This window comes from Chinchilla lanigera, unplaced genomic scaffold (genome assembly GCF_000276665.1).
Source record: "Chinchilla lanigera isolate Chin_1 unplaced genomic scaffold, ChiLan1.0 scaffold00007, whole genome shotgun sequence".
NCBI classification, from domain to species: Eukaryota; Metazoa; Chordata; class Mammalia; order Rodentia; family Chinchillidae; genus Chinchilla; species Chinchilla lanigera.
The window spans coordinates 22,986,071-23,004,315 of record NW_004955408.1 but is presented as its reverse complement, the minus strand read 5'-3'; the positions used below and the strand labels follow the sequence as shown (position 1 = coordinate 23,004,315).

General features: G+C 44.0%; 1 protein-coding gene across 2 annotated transcripts in view; it reads right to left on the bottom strand.

The window, feature by feature from the left end:
• Dock2 (dedicator of cytokinesis 2) overlaps positions 1-18,245 on the bottom strand; it is a 429,458-nt gene that overhangs the window by 55,517 nt on the left and 355,696 nt on the right. For both annotated transcript variants that reach the window (XM_005376310.2, XM_013509168.1), the window contains 2 exons: positions 8,566-8,714; positions 1,330-1,415 (listed from right to left, as the gene is read on the bottom strand). In XM_005376310.2, coding sequence (XP_005376367.1) covers positions 1,330-1,415; positions 8,566-8,714 — 235 coding nt within the window. The remainder of the gene's footprint in view (positions 1-1,329; positions 1,416-8,565; positions 8,715-18,245) is intronic.

Below are 18,245 nucleotides of genomic sequence, written 5' to 3'. Positions count from 1 at the left end.
TGTAAGTAAGGAGGGGAAGAGGGGTGAAAGGAAGGAGAATGGAAAAAAAGATGAATCAGGATCTATCAGGTACAGGTACAAATTCCCTATGATAAATGTGATTGTTATGTATATCTAAATTGTACCAATAAGCTTATTCTAAAAATGGAAGAAAAATGTAAAACTGGTCTAACATCATGACTTCAAAAAAATAAAACTAACAAATAAAAATAAAAATGGCCTAGGGGTGGAGGAAGAGGGGAGGGGGAAATAAAAAGAATTAAGATTATATACAATATTTATAATTACATATAGATATATAACTTAATTATATATTTCTATATAAGATTATATGTTTCAGTTCCTCACCATGGATGTATTTGTCATGTATTTCAAATGTGTACTAATTTAAAACTTAAACATAAATAAATGAAAATAAAGTACCAGTGCCTGATACATGGATAAACCTTGAAAACATCACGTTACTTGAAAGAAGTAGTTCATAAAGGGCCATATATTGCAAGGTGCCATATATATAAAATGCCCAGAGTATGCAAGTCTACAGGGACAGAAAGCAGAGAAATGGTTGCGTGGGGCTGGGGGAGATAGGAGTGTGTGTGGGAGGTGCGTGGCCGAGGGTACAGTTTCCTGTGGGGAATGATGAAAATGTTATCTGACTGTCATGATCACAGCACAGCTCTGTGCATATACACATATTGAAAAGTCAGTGACTTGTACACGTTAGGTAGGTTGTATGCTGTGTGCATTTTATCTCAGTAGAGCTGTTAAAAGAAAACCCTGTCTTGGCTCTCAGTGGTCTTGGCCACTGTCTCTCTCCCTGCTCTGGGGCTGGGCACTGGATTCCCACAAAGGATGGTTCAGGCCCCAGCTTGTCCTCTCCACGAGCTTTTCTAACCTTCTGTGGAGAATGTGCTGACTGCTCTGAGCCTCAAGAGCCCCGTCTGTGAAATCGGGATCCAAAAGAGTAAATCTGACCACAGGCATTACTCAGAGAGCACTTCGCACGTACCATTCAGCTCATGTGGCCTATAAATACTGGTTATAATCAGTATCTGGCAAAAATCGAGAAGGAAAAGTAGAAATAATTATCCAATGGTTAGGACATAAAATGGACATTTGGACAGATTATGTCCTCCTTTCAAACACAGGAAAGCTTCTTTGTATCTGGCCCACTCCATCAATATCAAAGAAATGGCCACCTCAGAGAGAAAAATGAGGTTTCTTCCAAAAAAATGGAGATTCTCCAGTACCCATGAGCCTCTACAATGGCCTCCAAGGGAGGACAGGCACTGAGGGGTTGTGGGGTTGTGCACTGGGCACAGAACTTACATTGATTCCAGCAGCTGCATGTACTGCTCGTCCCCTCGGCCTCCTTCCACCTCATGGTCCAGCTTCAGGATGATTTCATTTTCAAACTAAAGAGGTAGGAGATGAAAATCAACAATAATAACATTAGAAGGCTGAGGGTCGACATTAGTCAATTCCTTGTTCTAACCAAAGTCTTAGAGGATATCTTCTCATCTCCTAGGATTAGCGCGAGATCTGGGAACTGAGGGTCACAGGACACTCTTCTGCATTTCAGGAGTGCCCAGAGGGTGGCGGAGATAACAGGTGGTGAGTGCTAGAGCAGAGAGCTGGGGAGAGAGACAGAAAGAGACAAAGACACACACATATTGAGGGGGGAGGGAGAGGGAGAGAGAGAAAGAGAGAGAGAGAGATGGGGGGATTTTTACAGACTATTACAGACTGTGTCATTCGAGCTTGTTTTCCAAGGTCAAGTAAAGATTTTGCAGGATGATGGAGAAGGAAAGGGAATTCCCAGCATGTGCAGAGGCACAGAGGTACACAAGGGAACAGATCATCTGGAGGCAATGGCAAGTTGTCAGAGACAGCCATGATTTCTGCCTGCCTGCTACTCCTTTCTCCACAGTGTGACAATCCCAGGAGGCCTAACGTCAGTCCTGGGGCTCAGGTGGGGTGAATATGCTTCCCTGCTACCAGGCGTGGACACCAGACAGAGGCCTGACTCCTACTCAGTGTATTCCTCTCCCAGACCCTGGGATGAAAAAGGCACAGGTCAATCCAGTGAGAGTCTAATCTGAGGCTTTGCTGGAACTCTTAGAAAAAGGTATCTTTCTGCTGAGTTAGAAGATGGGAGGCTGCAACACTGGGGGTGCTGAGGATGACCATATTAAAGCAGGGTCCTTGTTACATCAATACAGAGGAGAGCAGAGAGACAGCAACGGGAAAAACTGAGACCTAATACAGTTTTATAGTCCCTGGATTCAGCCATGGCTGAGGTTTCCTCATTTACATGAACTTATGGATATATATATACACACATACATCAGCTGACATAAACTGGAGTTTAAACTGGAATTTTGTTACCTGCAACAACAAGACATGAAGTAAATGCCAGTCTTCAGAGTCACGGCTGGTGACAAGGACAGTGGTCAGAGATCAGATTAGTAAGTGACCAGAAAGTAAGAAACCTTATCTGCCTCACCTTGCTGCACTGAAGCCAGACAATGTTTTGTGACCACAGAGTCAGCGTCAACAAGCATCTTGCCTTGGGGTGGGGCTGGGAGGTTGTTGCTTATTCAACATATCTTCTTGAAAGGTGGGACTGTCTTCTCTATATGAATGTGATTCAGAGTGATTCCCCCATCCTGAAGAGTCCACCCAAATAACGCAGCCCTCCTCTTCCCCACTCACCATTAAAAAAAGAAACTGGCACCTGGCATGGGGGTGGGGGTCATTGGCAAAGGTCATCAAGACCAAGGGAGGCCTTGGGGACTCTTGGCTCTTATTTCAATCTCTTCACATTTAGTCTTCATAATCCTACAAGGCTGGGAGGTCTAGGGTTATCTTTGAACGTGATAATCCATGAAAAGTTCAGTAAGTACTGGTTCGCATTACAGATGAAGAAGTAGAGGTTCTGAAAATGCAAGAGACCTGTCTAGAGACTCAGCCAAATGGTACAGACCATTGGGCAGGCTCTTCCCAAGTGCACACATGATGGTGCCCCACTGAGCTGGAATTGTTAGGTAATAAAATGCAGGCACCAGACTCACTGTCCCTCGGGTCCACATCTCATCCATGATGCCGCTGGTCCCTCACTTTTATGCACTAAGAGTGCCAGAAGGAACAGAAAGGCTTGTGCTGACACAGCACACATGAGAAGGAATTATCTGAGGGCTCCCACATCTGGGGGAGACTTACTGCAAGAGACAACTAGGACTAGAAAGATGAGTATGGTTCTGATAGATCTGAAAAAGAAGGGCATTGAGGTGGGGGAAACAGTGCAAGGAAGGGTGTGGAACTGGGAAGATGGAGGAAAATGAGGAGTATCGTTCAGCTGGAGCAGAGACTTCCAGAAAGAAAGAACAAAAGGAAATAATGACAGCGTTCTGGATGGGCAGCTATCTCATGAGGATCTGGGCTGCTAGTCTGCAAATGAATCACGCCCTTTACAGATGCAACTTGTCATGCATTTTATTTGTGTTAATTACAGTTCAAGGTCCAGGTTTCAGAGCTATCCTCTTAGGGATGTCTTCGGTGCTAAGGCCAGAGCAGAAAGTAACAGAGCCAAGGAACTGCAAGGACAGCCTCTGCTATTTGGCTGTCTGGCGTTCAATCCCTCACCCTTTCCCTCTACCATGTTGGGAAGGGAGGTGGTCTTTGTAACCCTTAGGGTCATGACTGGCAAATATTTTCTGCCAGTTTAGTGCCTATTTAGTGCCTTGTCCTTCTTTGTGGACAAGATGGTCTCTGTCACAGCTACTTGATCTGCTACACAAAAGCGGGCATAGTCAACACATAAACAAGCTGGCATGGCTGAGTTTCAGTATAACCATTTACAAAATAGGTGGCAGGATGGTTTGGTCCTTCAGGCTGTGGTTTGCTCACCCTTCTCAATGCAATGGGTGTCACAGTAATACCTACAGCTTGGAGGAAAGAGGAGTAGAAGGGGATTTTATACATAAAGCACTAGAGAAATACATGAATGTAAGTATGCACTGAGCTATCTCAACATATTATCACTGCTAATGTTATTACGGCAGAATGCTGGTAGAGAGCAGCTTTAGGGGAGAAAACCAGCATTATTTGTTGTCTGAGTGGTTCACTGGGACATGCTGGCACCATTCCTCCTTTTGAGATGAACTTTTCTTCGGAGGAAAGAGTGGATGGGGTAAATAAGCACTTGTCTCGGGGTCACAAAAGCGCCTGCCAAGAGGGAAATTGCAGGGTGCCAGAGACAGAGCAGAGTCATATGATGCCATGCAGTGCCTGAGCCCTCCAGGGTGGCTCGAGAGCGAAGGATACCACTGGCACAGGTGCTGTGCTCAGGAGTGGCTATGACCACAGGCTTTGGCACTAAAGAAACTTGGATGAATCTCACTTTGCCATGTTTTCCCAGCCACGTGGCCATGGAGAAGTTAATAAAATCTTCAGATGCTCAGTGTTCCCACTTCTCAAATGCAAATTGAAAATCCCGCCTTCTTTTAAGGTGGCACTGTAAGGAATGAGTGGGACATCCTGGTGCTTGGATTATGATGGATGCTCAGTCACTGTTGGCAATGATCATCTTCTTGTCACTCTGTTGTCATCAGCAGCATCGTAATCCCATTTAACCTCTACAATAGCCATGGGGTGTGGGTAGGGTCCCCAATTTATATGTGCAGAAGCTGAAACAAAGACCTTTGTCTTGGGTTTCAAAGATGGATGAACTTGAGCAAAAGGAGATCCAAATCCCAGTATAAGCCTTTCCTAGAAGAACCTGCTATATCACTGTGATAGGCTGTATCCCCCACACTGTCATTGTGAATGGTTTAGGTTATGGCTTCACTCTTCCAGGTTAATTTCATTTTCATTCATGGCTTCACAACTGCATTACTTCATTGACTCCTCACCTCATCCTTGCCAGGTGGATATTGGTTAGGGAATACCATAGATTGCTTTTACAGAAGTCAGGTTCTACAAAGGCCAATGTGAATCATAAGAAGCCGAATCAAGAACAAGTGGTGAACTCCAAGAGCCCTGACACCCTGAGGAAGCCTTCTCTTTTCTCTTCTAGCCGTGAGTCACAGGTCATCACATTTGTATCAGGTCTTCCCTATGCATTTCTGCTGCCTCTCTTTAAAGGATCTTGACTATTTACATTCCTTCCTTTACTAGAATATTTTCTAATAGGAATTTAGGGCACAAGATTTCTTCCTCCTGAGTATGTGGCTGACTGATTTAGAAAAGGCAGCAATGGTGATACAGGTCTTGATTTAAGAGAGAGAATAAGGATCAAGCTATTTAGAAAGACAACAATGTCATATTTCAGGCTCATGGTTCTTTCTTACCTAATGATTTGGTATCAAGCACTGCTTTAGTTACTTTTTCTGTCCTTGCTGAGACAAAATGCCTGATGCGCAGGTTAAAGGAGGAAAAATTTACTTAGCTCACAGTTTGTAGGGGTTTCAGTTCATAATCAGCTGGCTTTAAGGTAGGATGGCATAGTAGATGCACAACCCTTCATGGCAGCAGAAGGTACCAAAAGCAACAAGAGAGGACGGGAGAAAGCCTCTTTTAGTCCCTTATATTGTATGCAGGCTACGTGCCCTAGGGTGGGTGTAGTACTCACACCCTTAACCCAAGGATTGTACCATGAATCAGTCACAAACTCTAGTTTCAGTAGCTTCCAAAAAGCCTACCCTCATGATTGCATGAGGCTTTGGTTGGGGGACATCCAGACACAAACCATAGCATGAATCAAGGCCAGTTTTCACATGCAGCCCTCTGGTTTCCAGATCTCTGCTCTGGGCTTCACTCTGGTTCTGACTATCAGGGCTGCTTGGGGTTTAGCATGCTGGGCCTCCTTGTCTGCCTCTTTTCCTGCGATCACCCTTCATAGCTGCTTACTTTGAGCCTAAAGCCACATGCCTGGGCCTGTTCATGTCACAGCAGGACTCCCACCAAACAATCCAACTTGTTTTCACATCACCAACTGCACCATTAGTCAGCCTGATAGTCCTGTCTCTTTTGATAAGGGAGGAGCAAACTGAAGCAATTGGGGAAAATGCTTACAATGAACTCATATTGAAGTGAAAAGCCCAAAGATGATCCCATTTATGGAAAATAGGTGGATATATGATACAAAAGGAATCCTTCAGGAAAGGAAAGTCACAACAGCATCGAGCCTCTGAAGACATGAGATTGCCAATCACCCATCAGCTCTCAATCTCGACAATGACCAGATACTTTTTCTGTTTCGGACGTTGTATATCATTAGATATGTGAGTGTTTCCTTTACATGCCTGTTGTCAGGAATTCTCCCAAACACTTGCTAACCTAGACACTGATCTGAGCCAAAGTAGTCTTTTTCTCTGATTTTGTATGCTTTCAGGCATTCCCAAGCTTTACAGTTTGTGCTCTACCATTAAGAGGCAATAGATCCTAACACCCAGCCCAGGGTTCCCATTCTCCTGGCCCAGCTGGTCAGATATCATCTTTTTCTCCATCTGAACTCCTCAGCCTAATTTCTTCCAAGGCTCTTTGTAAAGGAGGCAGCTGGTCACTGACCTTTCTGGGACTAGAGTGCTTCCACTGATACCCAAAGGGAAACATTCCCTCACATAGGTACTACCTTAGAAAATTAGTCTTTTATTCCTCTTAGAGCAATTGTTTTCAAAGTGTGATTGAAAGAATGATGGATCCAGTAATAGTTCTTACAAAATAAATTTCAGAAATTAAACATGTCTGTTTGCCATGGAATATCCAAGTTCTTGATTTCTTTAGTATACACTGGGAATCTGCAAGGCAGGGTACCATGCACTGTGGTATCCAAGGTATTTAACCTGAAATCTTCTCTCTGGAGCATTTCATTGGGTTAATGTTTTCTGAAACACATTTCAGAAAACATGGTGCTACCAGGTGGCTTTCACTGCTGCAGCTGACATTGACTGTGACTATTACAGGCTGGATGATGTGATTACGGTGTGGGTATGGGAATGGTAAGGATCTTTGTGTTGTTGCCTCTGCTCTGCAGCTTTCTAGATGTGTGACTTTGGACAAGCGATTCCCTCTCTCTGAGCATCATTGTTTTCCACCTTTATGGTGGGGATAGAATGTTGCCTACTACATAGGGTTGTAATAAAAAAGACTACACAAACTGATGGATGGGAAGTACTTAATAGTGTTTGAAACATAGTAAATGCCCAATTAATGACAGTCATTGTCAGCATCATCATCCTTCTCAGGTGAGTTTGAGGAAGACACAGATAAATGCACAGAGAGGGATACAAAGCAAAGTGGTATAATAGTCATTCTTGGGATAGAAAAAGTGGGAGGCATAGGATGCAAAATTTTCTTAAAGACATGGTACCTGGAACAGGCTCTGCAGGATCAGTAGGTGGTTAGAAGCTGCTGGCAGGCAGGGTTGCAAACACACAGAAATATAACAGGAAGAAGGTCTCCCATTGGGGCAAGGTCACTCAGGTGAGCTGCAGGAATGGCTGAAGAATAGATGCAATGGGGCAAGTGTAGAGGGAATGGCCAGAAACTTCAAAGAACAGCCAGAACTGGGTGGGCCTTGAACACTGACTAGAGGGTTTGGACTTTAATGGGTAGGGATTAGGGTATCAATGAGCAAGGGCAACGTCCCTGAGAATGGTGAGGAAGGGTTAGTTTGGCACCTGCTATCCTTTAAGGACATGTTTCATGAAAAAGTAGTTGGTGGTAGGATACGATATGAAGGGACAGGCAGAAACACTGGGGGAGAGAGAAAGGAAGAGGGAGGAAGCCAGTTAGTGGGAAAACTAGGTGAAAAGTCAGGGCAGAGAGGAAAAAGACAGGACTTGAGGAAGGTGCTTAGGCAGCCTTGCTGGGACCTCGAGACCACCTTCCTAGATGAGGGAAATGAGCAGCTGGTGCCACACACCTGCTGTGAGAGTGGGCGTACTCTTCCCCTGCTAGATCTTTTGGATTGTTTGGCTTAGATAGTGGTCCTCATTCTTCAAGAGGCCAGATTCCCAATGAAAGCACTCGGCCAACGTGCTTCCCATTTTACAGAAGCCCTTAGTCATGTATGGGGGAAGCCTCCTGTTCCCCAATCACACACACACACTGGTCCCTCCTGAGGGATGTGCCTCCAACTGTATTTGCTGCCCACTTTGATGCATGGCCCAGAGTGACGCCTGGGCCGGCGTTTGCTAGATAATGTAGATCTTTGAAGCTATCCAAAAAGATGACTCCTCAGACAAGGGTAGAAAGGGTAGGGCCCGGAAACACACCTTGGGGAGCCATTAGGTATGGAAGTAGGATGTGTATTCTCCTGAGAGAGGGACCAAGAAAATACACAGCAAGATTGTGCTTCTTCATCTTGGCCTCAGGCAGAAAGGCAGGATAGAATACTGACCAAATTCCATCTGCCAGCTCATTCTGGGCACATGAATAAATGTCTGTGTCCTGCCTCAGAGCCTCCGAGTGAAGCTCAGGCAGACGGAATGAGGGTATCATTATGGGGAAATGGGCTGGGGATTAGGGATGCTGGCATGAGTTTCCGGCCTCATTTTTTACCTTTTTGAAATCCCCACTCCTTTGATATTCACACAGCATCATGTCGAAGAAGATTGGTATGGTGGCTTTCCGAAGCTCAGCCTCAGGGATAAGTGTCATCTCTAATATAGGTCCCACCATGCCTGGGATGAAGCAGATTTTGTTCTGGCCTGAAAGAGAAGAGGGACATGGGCACTTAAAACAGTTTCATGAAGCCTGGGGAAGGGAAGAAAGGGAGGCATGGAAGTAAAAACAATAGTTAATACCTGAATAGTTGTTTACCACAAACCAGGCTTGCTTTGAACACTTTACATATATTACCAAGGCCAGAGGCACATGCGTCACCCAAAACAAGGCCCATTATGCGAGATAATAACACAGGCCTGTGGAAAGCTCTCCACTGTTTACAAGGGTTTTCACCTGCATTATCTCTTATACAAACGCAGCCCTCCTTATTGAAATTCTTACTGACTGTAGCACAGGGATATTTGGAATTATGTCTGTCTGCATTATAAGCCATTTCTGGAGTTTGGAAAACATGCTTTTACAAAGAGTTTCAGGAAAGGAGGAAAACAAACCTTGCTACCAAGGACCTCACTGATCAGTGGAACAGTGAGGGAAAACATTGCTTTATGGGCCGATGAGCCACAATTTCTTATTCGCTGTGCCTCATTTAAGATGTGCCCTAGAGCCCCCTCCCTTTGCTGCTGGCCTTCTAGCCACATTGGCTTGGTCCAGGGTCACAAAGCCATTTTGCACCCCTCCTAAAAAGCCTACGCTCAGTCTCCTTCTTTGAGAATACTTTCTCCTGCCTGTTTCCCACTGCCGCCATTGTTACTCCAAGGCTCCCGTCTTTGTGGCTATCTTAGCTTACATGCTCCTTCCTGGGGTGCAGGGGGAGCCCTCTGAAGTCCCATCTTGCCTCCAGTAGATCAGATAACTGTTCTGGTTGCTCCTGTTCTGTCTTCTCACCCAGCTTGGAAAGGATGTCTGTACTTGTTGAACCATTCCCTTCACTCCTGTTTTTCCCACTGACAAGCTTCACGAGAAGTACATGAAGGTAGAATCCTTGCCCATTCTCACCTTTGCATTGGTAGCAGTGACCAAAGAACGTATTAGAAGCTAAAAATCAGTATTTTCCCAATGAGGAATTAATTTGCCTAGCTCCTTTACACACTACCCTCTTTCCCCCAAAATAAGACCTAGCTAGAAAAAAATTAGCCTTGAAAATTAGAAATCAACAGTTCCAGCCCCAATTAGCCTGTCCTTGCCTTACCCGTCATCACTACTCTTCGTGCTCTGTAAGGCGTGTAAGGCAAGGATAGGCTGCTTGGGCTGGCATTTATGATCTCTAGTTTTTCAAGGCTGATTATTTTCCAGCTAGGTCTTATTTTTGGTAGGTATGTGACTTGGATATGCACCTCATAAAAATGCAAAAGCAATGTCCTCTTGTTGAGAAAATCGTGTGACTATATGTCTATATGTGCCAGAATCAAACCACATCAACACCCAGTGGCAGGGACAGTGTTGCCCATTGGTTAAGAGAACCAGTTCTGGATCTAGACCACCTAAATTTGTAAACTAACTCAACCATTCTAGCTGTGTGATGTTGGGGGTGAATTTGTCCCCCCTCTTGAAGCCTCAAAGTCCTCATCGGTAACTTGGGATGATAATTACATTCACATCATGGAGCTGTTTTCAAGAACAAATGAATTGTTATTTTTTGAACAATAAGATTAGTGCTTGGTATGTGATACACTATATAACGCTAGCTATTACTCCGATGTTTGGTCAAAATGAACCATGAAGGACAGCCTCATTGAGCAGAACTGAATGGACACTTCAGAATGCACACAACAGAAGTGGCAGAGATGAGCAATAAGTAGAAGTAGTTAGGAAGTGCAAATTCTCCGGGGAGAGAAAACAGGCATATTCCAGCGATCAAAACTGACTCTATATGTTTCATCTGCAACTGCCTCCTTCCCCTCCTGAGTTGCATAGCCCAGAAAGCCCACCTACTTTTCTCCATTGTCAAGATAAACATCTGCCGCCCTCATCTTGGGTAGAAGGCTCCCAGGGGTTTAGAAACTCATTCAGTAGGGTGTGTGACCAGGTTGCTTTTGATTAAAGAAGAAAGAAAGGAGCTGACAGAAAAGGCAGCAAGCAAATGAATTTTCATTCAGCCTAAATGAGGCTTAATTTTGGAGTCTTTTCACACAGAACCCAAGTAAAAACTTCATCACTCTAGGTGTATCTTCACTTGTGAGAATGAAATGGTGAGGTCAGGCAAAGAGATGAGTGAAATACAAAGACATTTTTTTGGAGTATCAGCTTCATTATACAATGCGTTCAGATTACACTTAAGTCTTAAGTCTTTGCTCTGGTCCAAACAGGAAAAAAATTTTTACTTTCTGGCAAGTTTCTAGTAATTGCTAATCTAGGTTTCTGATTTCGTCCTTCAAGATCCTTTAAGTCTTTTTCAAACCACAGTGGGGTTTTAAAATTCAAAGTCGAGTACAATAATAGGTAGAAAATAAATGGGAAACTGTCAGATAAGCCACGACGGAATAGAGAAATTGCTTATGCAACAAAGCCCTTTAGAACACTGGAGGGCACTGGGCATGATAAGGATATATTTAAGATGTTTTAAAATAAAGGGCGGACATGCCATAGACTGGAGATCTCTTAGATACTTTTGACCTGCACTGTTATAGTCTGTGGAGGAGATATTTGGCAGACTAGGGAAGAGGAGAAAGAGATTCTGATTTCTAAATACAGTGTGATCTCAGTGGCCTTTAAATTGTTCCCTAAAGCGATTTTATTCTTTTATATCCAGAAAATGGAATTTCAGCACATTGCATTTTGTGTTCATATAAACCAAGTGTGTGTGTGTGCACATATCTTTATGTATATAAATACAGCGAGAGGCGGGGGAGAGAGATTTGCAGCTAGTTGAATACAAACTCATTTGGAAAAAAAAGTCTCATTCAAGGATCACACCTGCTGCTATATTCTAAAAAAGGCAAAGAAGGGAATTGGTTTGAGGGTCTTTTTTACATAATGGAAGCCCAATCTCACAGGGAACAGATACCAATTAGAAAGGGCTTTTAAAGTGCCAGGGAGCCAGCGGGATAAATCCAAATGCTGAATTACACAGGCTTTGGGAAAGGATCTGCTGGTAATGAGAGCACAGCGAAGAGCCGGAGGTGCGTAACAAGAAAGGAACCGTGTGTTTCCTGTGCCATGTGTCTAATCTGTACAAAGGCCTCACCCATCACTCTTCTTAGGGGGTACACAAGGGTGAATGCCAGGGGTCAGAGGGCACTAAGAAGATGACCAAGAAAGGAAGAAAGTAAAGAAAGCTTTGCGGACCAGATTAGCAATGAAATTGGGGAAGTCACCAGCCCTCTGAGGTTGATGTCAGACAGGAGTCCTCTGTCTGAGACCCCCTGGCTCTCAAAAGCCTGGCATAAAGCCAGGCATGGGGCACACGCCTTTAATCCCAGCACTCAGGAGAAGCAGAAGGACTGCTGGGAGTTCAAGGTGAGCCTGAGCTATGTGGTGAGTTCAAGTCCAGCCTGGACTACGCAGCAAGAAATCAAAAGCCTGGCATAGAGTCTGAAATGAACAAAGGTAAGAGCAAGTTATGACCTCCTAGATTTCATAGTTCAGCAAGCCTCCTAAAAACTCTAAAATAAAGCAGTTTGTCACTCAAAAAGGAAAACAAATCACTCATTCGGTTTGAAAAGACGACATAGACATCTGCTCTTTGCCTTAGCCTTGGAAGAGCACCTTCCTGCCAATGTGATGAGTCAGGTAATCAGTTCTCTCCTCATCTTCAGGAGATGCCTGGTCAGCTTCCTTTCTGGCATCTGGCACCCGGCACTGTAGAATCTCAGAATCTGATACTGTTGGTGAGGTCCTACTAGCCCTATTCCATGGCTGTGTAGCCATGTGCTTGTCATTCAATGTCCTTGAGCCTCCATGATCTCATCTGTGAAATGGAGATAATAATTAAACCTTCCCAGTAGAACTGCTGGACAACTCAAAAGAATGAATGTTAAACTAAGAGCTTTGACCAGTGTCTGACATTGTGAGGAAATTCAGTGAGCTAATGATGATGATGATACGGTGGTGGTGAATATTTTGGGCTCCACCCTAGACCAGATTCAGGACAAAACAGTATGAAAAGATAGTGGCCAACCCCATGGAATTTCTGATGTTTTCAAGGAACTTTATAAGCTGCTCAGTTTATTGGTTCACCCTTACACCCAAGAGCCAAGTTAGGGAAAGGGTCAGAATGTTTATGGTCCTGTACTTCTCTCTGACCTCATAAATGTCTTAAAAAGCCTCAAATTACCCTTATTGGCCCACAGCTTCTGTTGCTCTTGGGATCAAGCTCTACAGTCCCATTTTGTCTGATGCCCTTTCCTGCCTACTCTCTGCTCCTCAGTGCACCCCACTCCTTCCCCTGGGGCTTTCAAGTGCCTTCCTTCTAAGTTCTTTCCTTCTTCTCCTGGCCCCATTCTCACACTGTATCCTACCCTACATCTGCCCCGGCAAGTAGATCCTTATGCATCCTCTGCAACCCTGCTACTCAACTTGGAAGCTACTAGCCACGTGCATCTTTTGAGCACCTGAACTGTGGCTAGTCCAAGGGGAAATGTAGGTGTGAAAAAAATCCAGCAGATTTCCAAGAATAAATTAAAATAGACCCTCAAGAATGCGTTACACTGACTACAGGCTGAAATGATAATGCTTTGGGATACAGGGCTACATAAAATACAGACAATCCTGTATTTTATGACAGCGTGACTTAGGATCTTTAACTTCACGGTGGTGTAAAAGTGATCTTCATTCAGTAGAAACTGTACTGTGAATCTGGATCTTTCCCCAGGCTAGCGATATAGGGTCTGATTTCTCTCATGTGATGCTGGGTGGCAGCCACAAACTGCAGCTTCCGCTCAGCCTTGCAATCTCAGAGGAAACAACCCGGATGTCACAATGTAGTCAGCTGCTAAACCGGGATGTTTGGCAGGTTAGGCATCTTCAGTGCAATGTTTAATTTACAATGAATTGAAGGGAGCATCTATCTTGCCGCAGTTAGTTTCACTGTCCCTTTTAAATATTTCTTAAAATTAGATAGGTGGCCCGCAGGACAGCACTGCTCAGAACCTGGGATGCTCAGCTCCTCCTTATGGGAAAGGGGCTACTCACTAGACAGGATTCCATCACAGATTTTGCAGACACACCAAGCTTTTGTTCTGCAGTTATTTCATCTTCGCAATCATAAGTAAGTAGTTCTGCAATTAGTATTTAACTTCAGCACAATGATCACAAGTCCATGAGGTCAGGGTGCTACATCACTGATCTGCTTTCAGTTTTAACCCCCACTCCTAGCATTGAGAAGGTGCTTGTATTGGTTTTCTGTCATTGCTATCATAAATCATCACCAATTTACTGACTTAAAACAAGACTAATTATCTTATACTCGTAGAGATCCAAAGTCTGAAATGGATTTCACTGGGCTGAAAGACAAAGGTGTAGGCAGGTCTGAGTTCCTCCAAGGGGGCTGAAGGATGATCAGTTTCCTTCCACGTTTGAGCTCCTGGGGGCTGTCTGCATTCTTTGGCTTGTAGCTTCCCACTTCTGTCCTCAGTCAGCAATGTATTTTTTTCAACTCTTTATGGCTATGATTGTCTTGACTTAGTTTTACTTACAAGGACACTGCCATTGCATTGCACCCACTTGGATTATTCAAGGTACACTCATCTTTTTCAGGATTCTTAATCATACCTGAAAAGTCTCCTCTGCCACATATGGTAACATATTTCACTTGTTCTGGGGATTTGGACATAGGCATCTTTGGGGAGCTGTTATTCTGCCTACCACAATTCTCAGTGAATGGATATCTCTCGAATCCTACTTCCCATCTTCTCAGCAGCTTCTTCCCTAACCCCAAGACACATACTGTACTTGCTCAGGCTAGTTACTTTCCTGTAATACTTCCCCTTTGCCAGTTTCTCTTCAATCTGATGGGTATCACCTTTTGGTGCCTAACTCAGGAGTCATTTCCTTCAATGGTACATCATTATGGGCCCTGAACTTCTAAATCTCCACTACACATTTACCTTTAAACAGTATATTCCTAGTCTGCCTAATTACAATAGGTCCTCCCCCACAGGGCATGACCCATGCCGTATCCTCCCACAACCTCCCACCATTTCCTGGAGCTAGGTAGTAAGCGGGGCACTCTACAGATGCTTAAAAAGGAACAGTCCAACTGCTCCCACAGGTCTGCCAGGAACGGTCTCCCCACTTAGGTGGCCAAGATGACGGCACTCGAATGTGTCTTTCTTTCCCATGATGACTGTTAATACAGCAGCCCAGCATTAAACCAAGCAAATGTGAGAGGGTTAAGTGCAAAGTCATTTTAGTAAAATGTGTATTGCTTCATGCCAAGCAGAAATCAAATGTTATGATTCTACACTATGGGGAAAAGCACAGTACATTTGGCATCATCCCCAAAGCCAAAAACACAAAGGAATTTAACCCTTTAGTGACTGGGTCCTCCACAACATGTTGTCCTTGTCCCCACCAAGAGCTGCCTGCCTATACTCACAATTTCTTTCCCAAAACAATACATACACATGAGGATGCATACACACGTATACACAGATACATGTCTGGACTCCCCCCAGAAGAATGTTAAATCATATTCAAGCTTGAACGAGAGCCTTGTAATTAGCTATCTTATAATCATGGGGTTGCTCTAGTCTTTCTTGATGAGAAGAAGATGATGATGATACCGATGATTGTGATGATGATGCTTGATTGCTTCTGGCATTAAAACAAAATTTTAAAAACTAACACGCAGTATGATTTACTCATTATCAGTCATCTTTGAAAAGCACAGTTGCCTATTTCACACCCTTTGGATAAAATTTGCATATTCTCTGGAAACGTTTATTCATAAGAACATTGAAATTGGAGTCAAGAGGCAGATTCTTTTAGCTTCAACTCAAATACTGATTTGTTGTCGACCTTAGGAACGTCCTTGGGTTCTCAGGGCATCACTTGACAATTTAACCCTTAAAATTAGGGAAGCTGAATTAGATGATGTATCAGTTAAGGCTGTAACAGAAATCTGACTGCCATGGCTAACCCAGAGCTTTGTCTTTCTTAATGAGAAGTTTGAAGATGGTCAGTTCAAAGCTGCTCCTCTATCCACAGGCTGTGACTTTTGTCCTTGTGGGCTTTGACATAGCTACTGCCTCTCTAGGCATCTTGTTATTTTCCAGAATGAACAAAGGGGAAAGGCTATGGATGAGGGATGTGCTACGCTCATTGAATCAATCTTTCTCTTTCCCTTCCCCCTTCTCAAATTTGGATAAAATACTTCGTCAAATCTGCAAGAAGTATGTTTCCGGTGATTCTCATGAAACAGATTTGGGTCACATGACCCACACCTATTACAAGGCTTTGTTAAGTGAGCAAATTGCAATCCCATGAGAAATAATCAGGCTTCAGTCAGCTAGGAGGAAGAGAACAGCAATCATATAGGCAATCAGCAAAGGCTGCCATAGATAGCTTCCAGGTTTTACTCCATTTTAGATACTCTACAAATTGCACTTTGAAACCTATCATTAGCCTATGAGGTGGTACACTGAGCCCTAATGTGTACAGTGCTTAGTCCTGGTGTGGATGATTAGGTTCATCCCATTAGCATTCTAGCACCAGCCTCTCACAGAGCACAGGGTGGGCTGCAGTGAAGGAAGCATCCCTTCCCTGCCTCTGCTTTCTGTTTTCCATTCCTGAAAGAGATAGGCCGAGGGAAGGCAGCTGTGTCACTAATGAGGAGAAGGCTGTCAGTGCCAAGAAACCTCCTTCAGGCTGATATGCTTTCCTCTTCCTCAAAAGTTCAGCCAAGAAGGAGAGGGTGTTTTTTGCAAAGCAGCCTTTACTTTGTATTTTCTGCAATGGACGTCTTTTATTTGACCTCTGTCCATGATTTCTTCTTCTAGTAATATCTTCCAAGATGTCATTATGTGATATTATATATCTGCCTCCCTCAGTGGATGCAGGCTTGGGGGAAACATCAAGAGGCCATCCAAGGAAGTCAGTGAAATGGCACCTCTCGAGGTCAGGTCTTCAGCACTGTGCTACAGGCGCACAGCGTGCCGAAGGTAATGCTGGAGGCCATGCAATACACCCTGGCTTCTAGCGGGGCTTAGCCCTGTGCTTCTACAGCCTAGCTCCTTAGCATTTGCTTGTTCTTTGAATAAACACCTCCCTGACTAGGGCAGTCACAATTAATGTCTCTTTCTTGCCCCTGAACCATGGCAGATATTTCCTTTAATTACATTCACTCATTCTACAGGTATTTGCAAATTGCAAGGAGTCTGTAATGTGTCAGGACAGGTGCTCCGGCCAGCGTGCTTATCTAGTTTTAGCCTTTAATCCACTAAACGACCTTGTGTAAACCCTATCTCTTCCTTGGGCCTCAGTTTTCTCATTTGTAAAATGGAAGATTAGAATAGCTCATTAGCTTCCAACCGTTCTCCTCAATGCTTCAGGGCCCCACCCCCAAGAAAACCATCAGGGGTCTACATAGGAGTTGGGAGAAGCCCATAAAATTGGCTCTGGGCTCCCAACCCACTTCAATTAGAACAGCTCTACTTTCATCCAATTTACTTATCAAGAGTGTTTCTTTATTGGCCCTCTGCTAAAAATAAATGTTTAAAAAATGCTGGACAATGTGATCTCTAACAGGCCCTTCCAGGGCTGATGTTCTGTGATTCTAAGCAGGTGTACTATTTGGTAACATCTTTTCATTCATCAGCATAATTGGGAGTGCAGAAGCGGCTGCCAAAGCATAATCTATATCTAAATAAAATCTTCTGTGTGCAAAACAATGCAGTGAAGCACATTCAGAAAAGAGCAGGCTGTGTGGAATGACTTGAGACAAACAAAGCACAGCTCCCCGCTTAGCAATTCTGGCAAGGCCTGGGCTGGGGAGCTGGAAAGGAGGCCCACCCCAGCTTTGGCTGGTCTCTGCTATTGCAAAGCAACACAAAGCATGTAAGCAAACTGAACCTGGGCCGTGTGCATTGGTTGGGCACATGCAGTGTTTTGAAAACTTTCAATTACTTATCATTAATAGTCATAAATTTGAAAATTTATTCAAGGACACAGTTTCCTCCCATCTTTTGAAAAACTGGAAGGTATGACAATGACAGGCTTGCATTGCAGCAGGACAGCAATCAGCTGGAGAGTGACGTGACTGTCCCTTTGCATTGGCTCATGTCTGCTTCCCTTTGCTCCAGCCCTCTGCCTTTTTCCCATATGTAAATCCACACTTACACTTTGCCTTCTTTTTTCTTATTTCTGAGCAGGATAAATGAAACAAAAATTATTCCTTATACCTCTGAACCTATCCAGACAAAAGATAGACTGAGAAAGATGCTTTTCTAGAAAAACAGGGCAGAGATGGTATCCCTTTCCACAGAAGGCAGTTATCGAGGTCAGGTGACTTTTTTGGTCATTACAAGTAGGAAGAGATTTACAAGCAGCTTAGAGGGTAGAAGCCAGGGAGACCTTACCATGCACAAGATCGCCCCCATGACAAAGAAGTATCTCCCTAATATGTTGATAGCACCTTCTTTATGGAATTTCTGTGGGTTTAACGTGCTACTATCCTT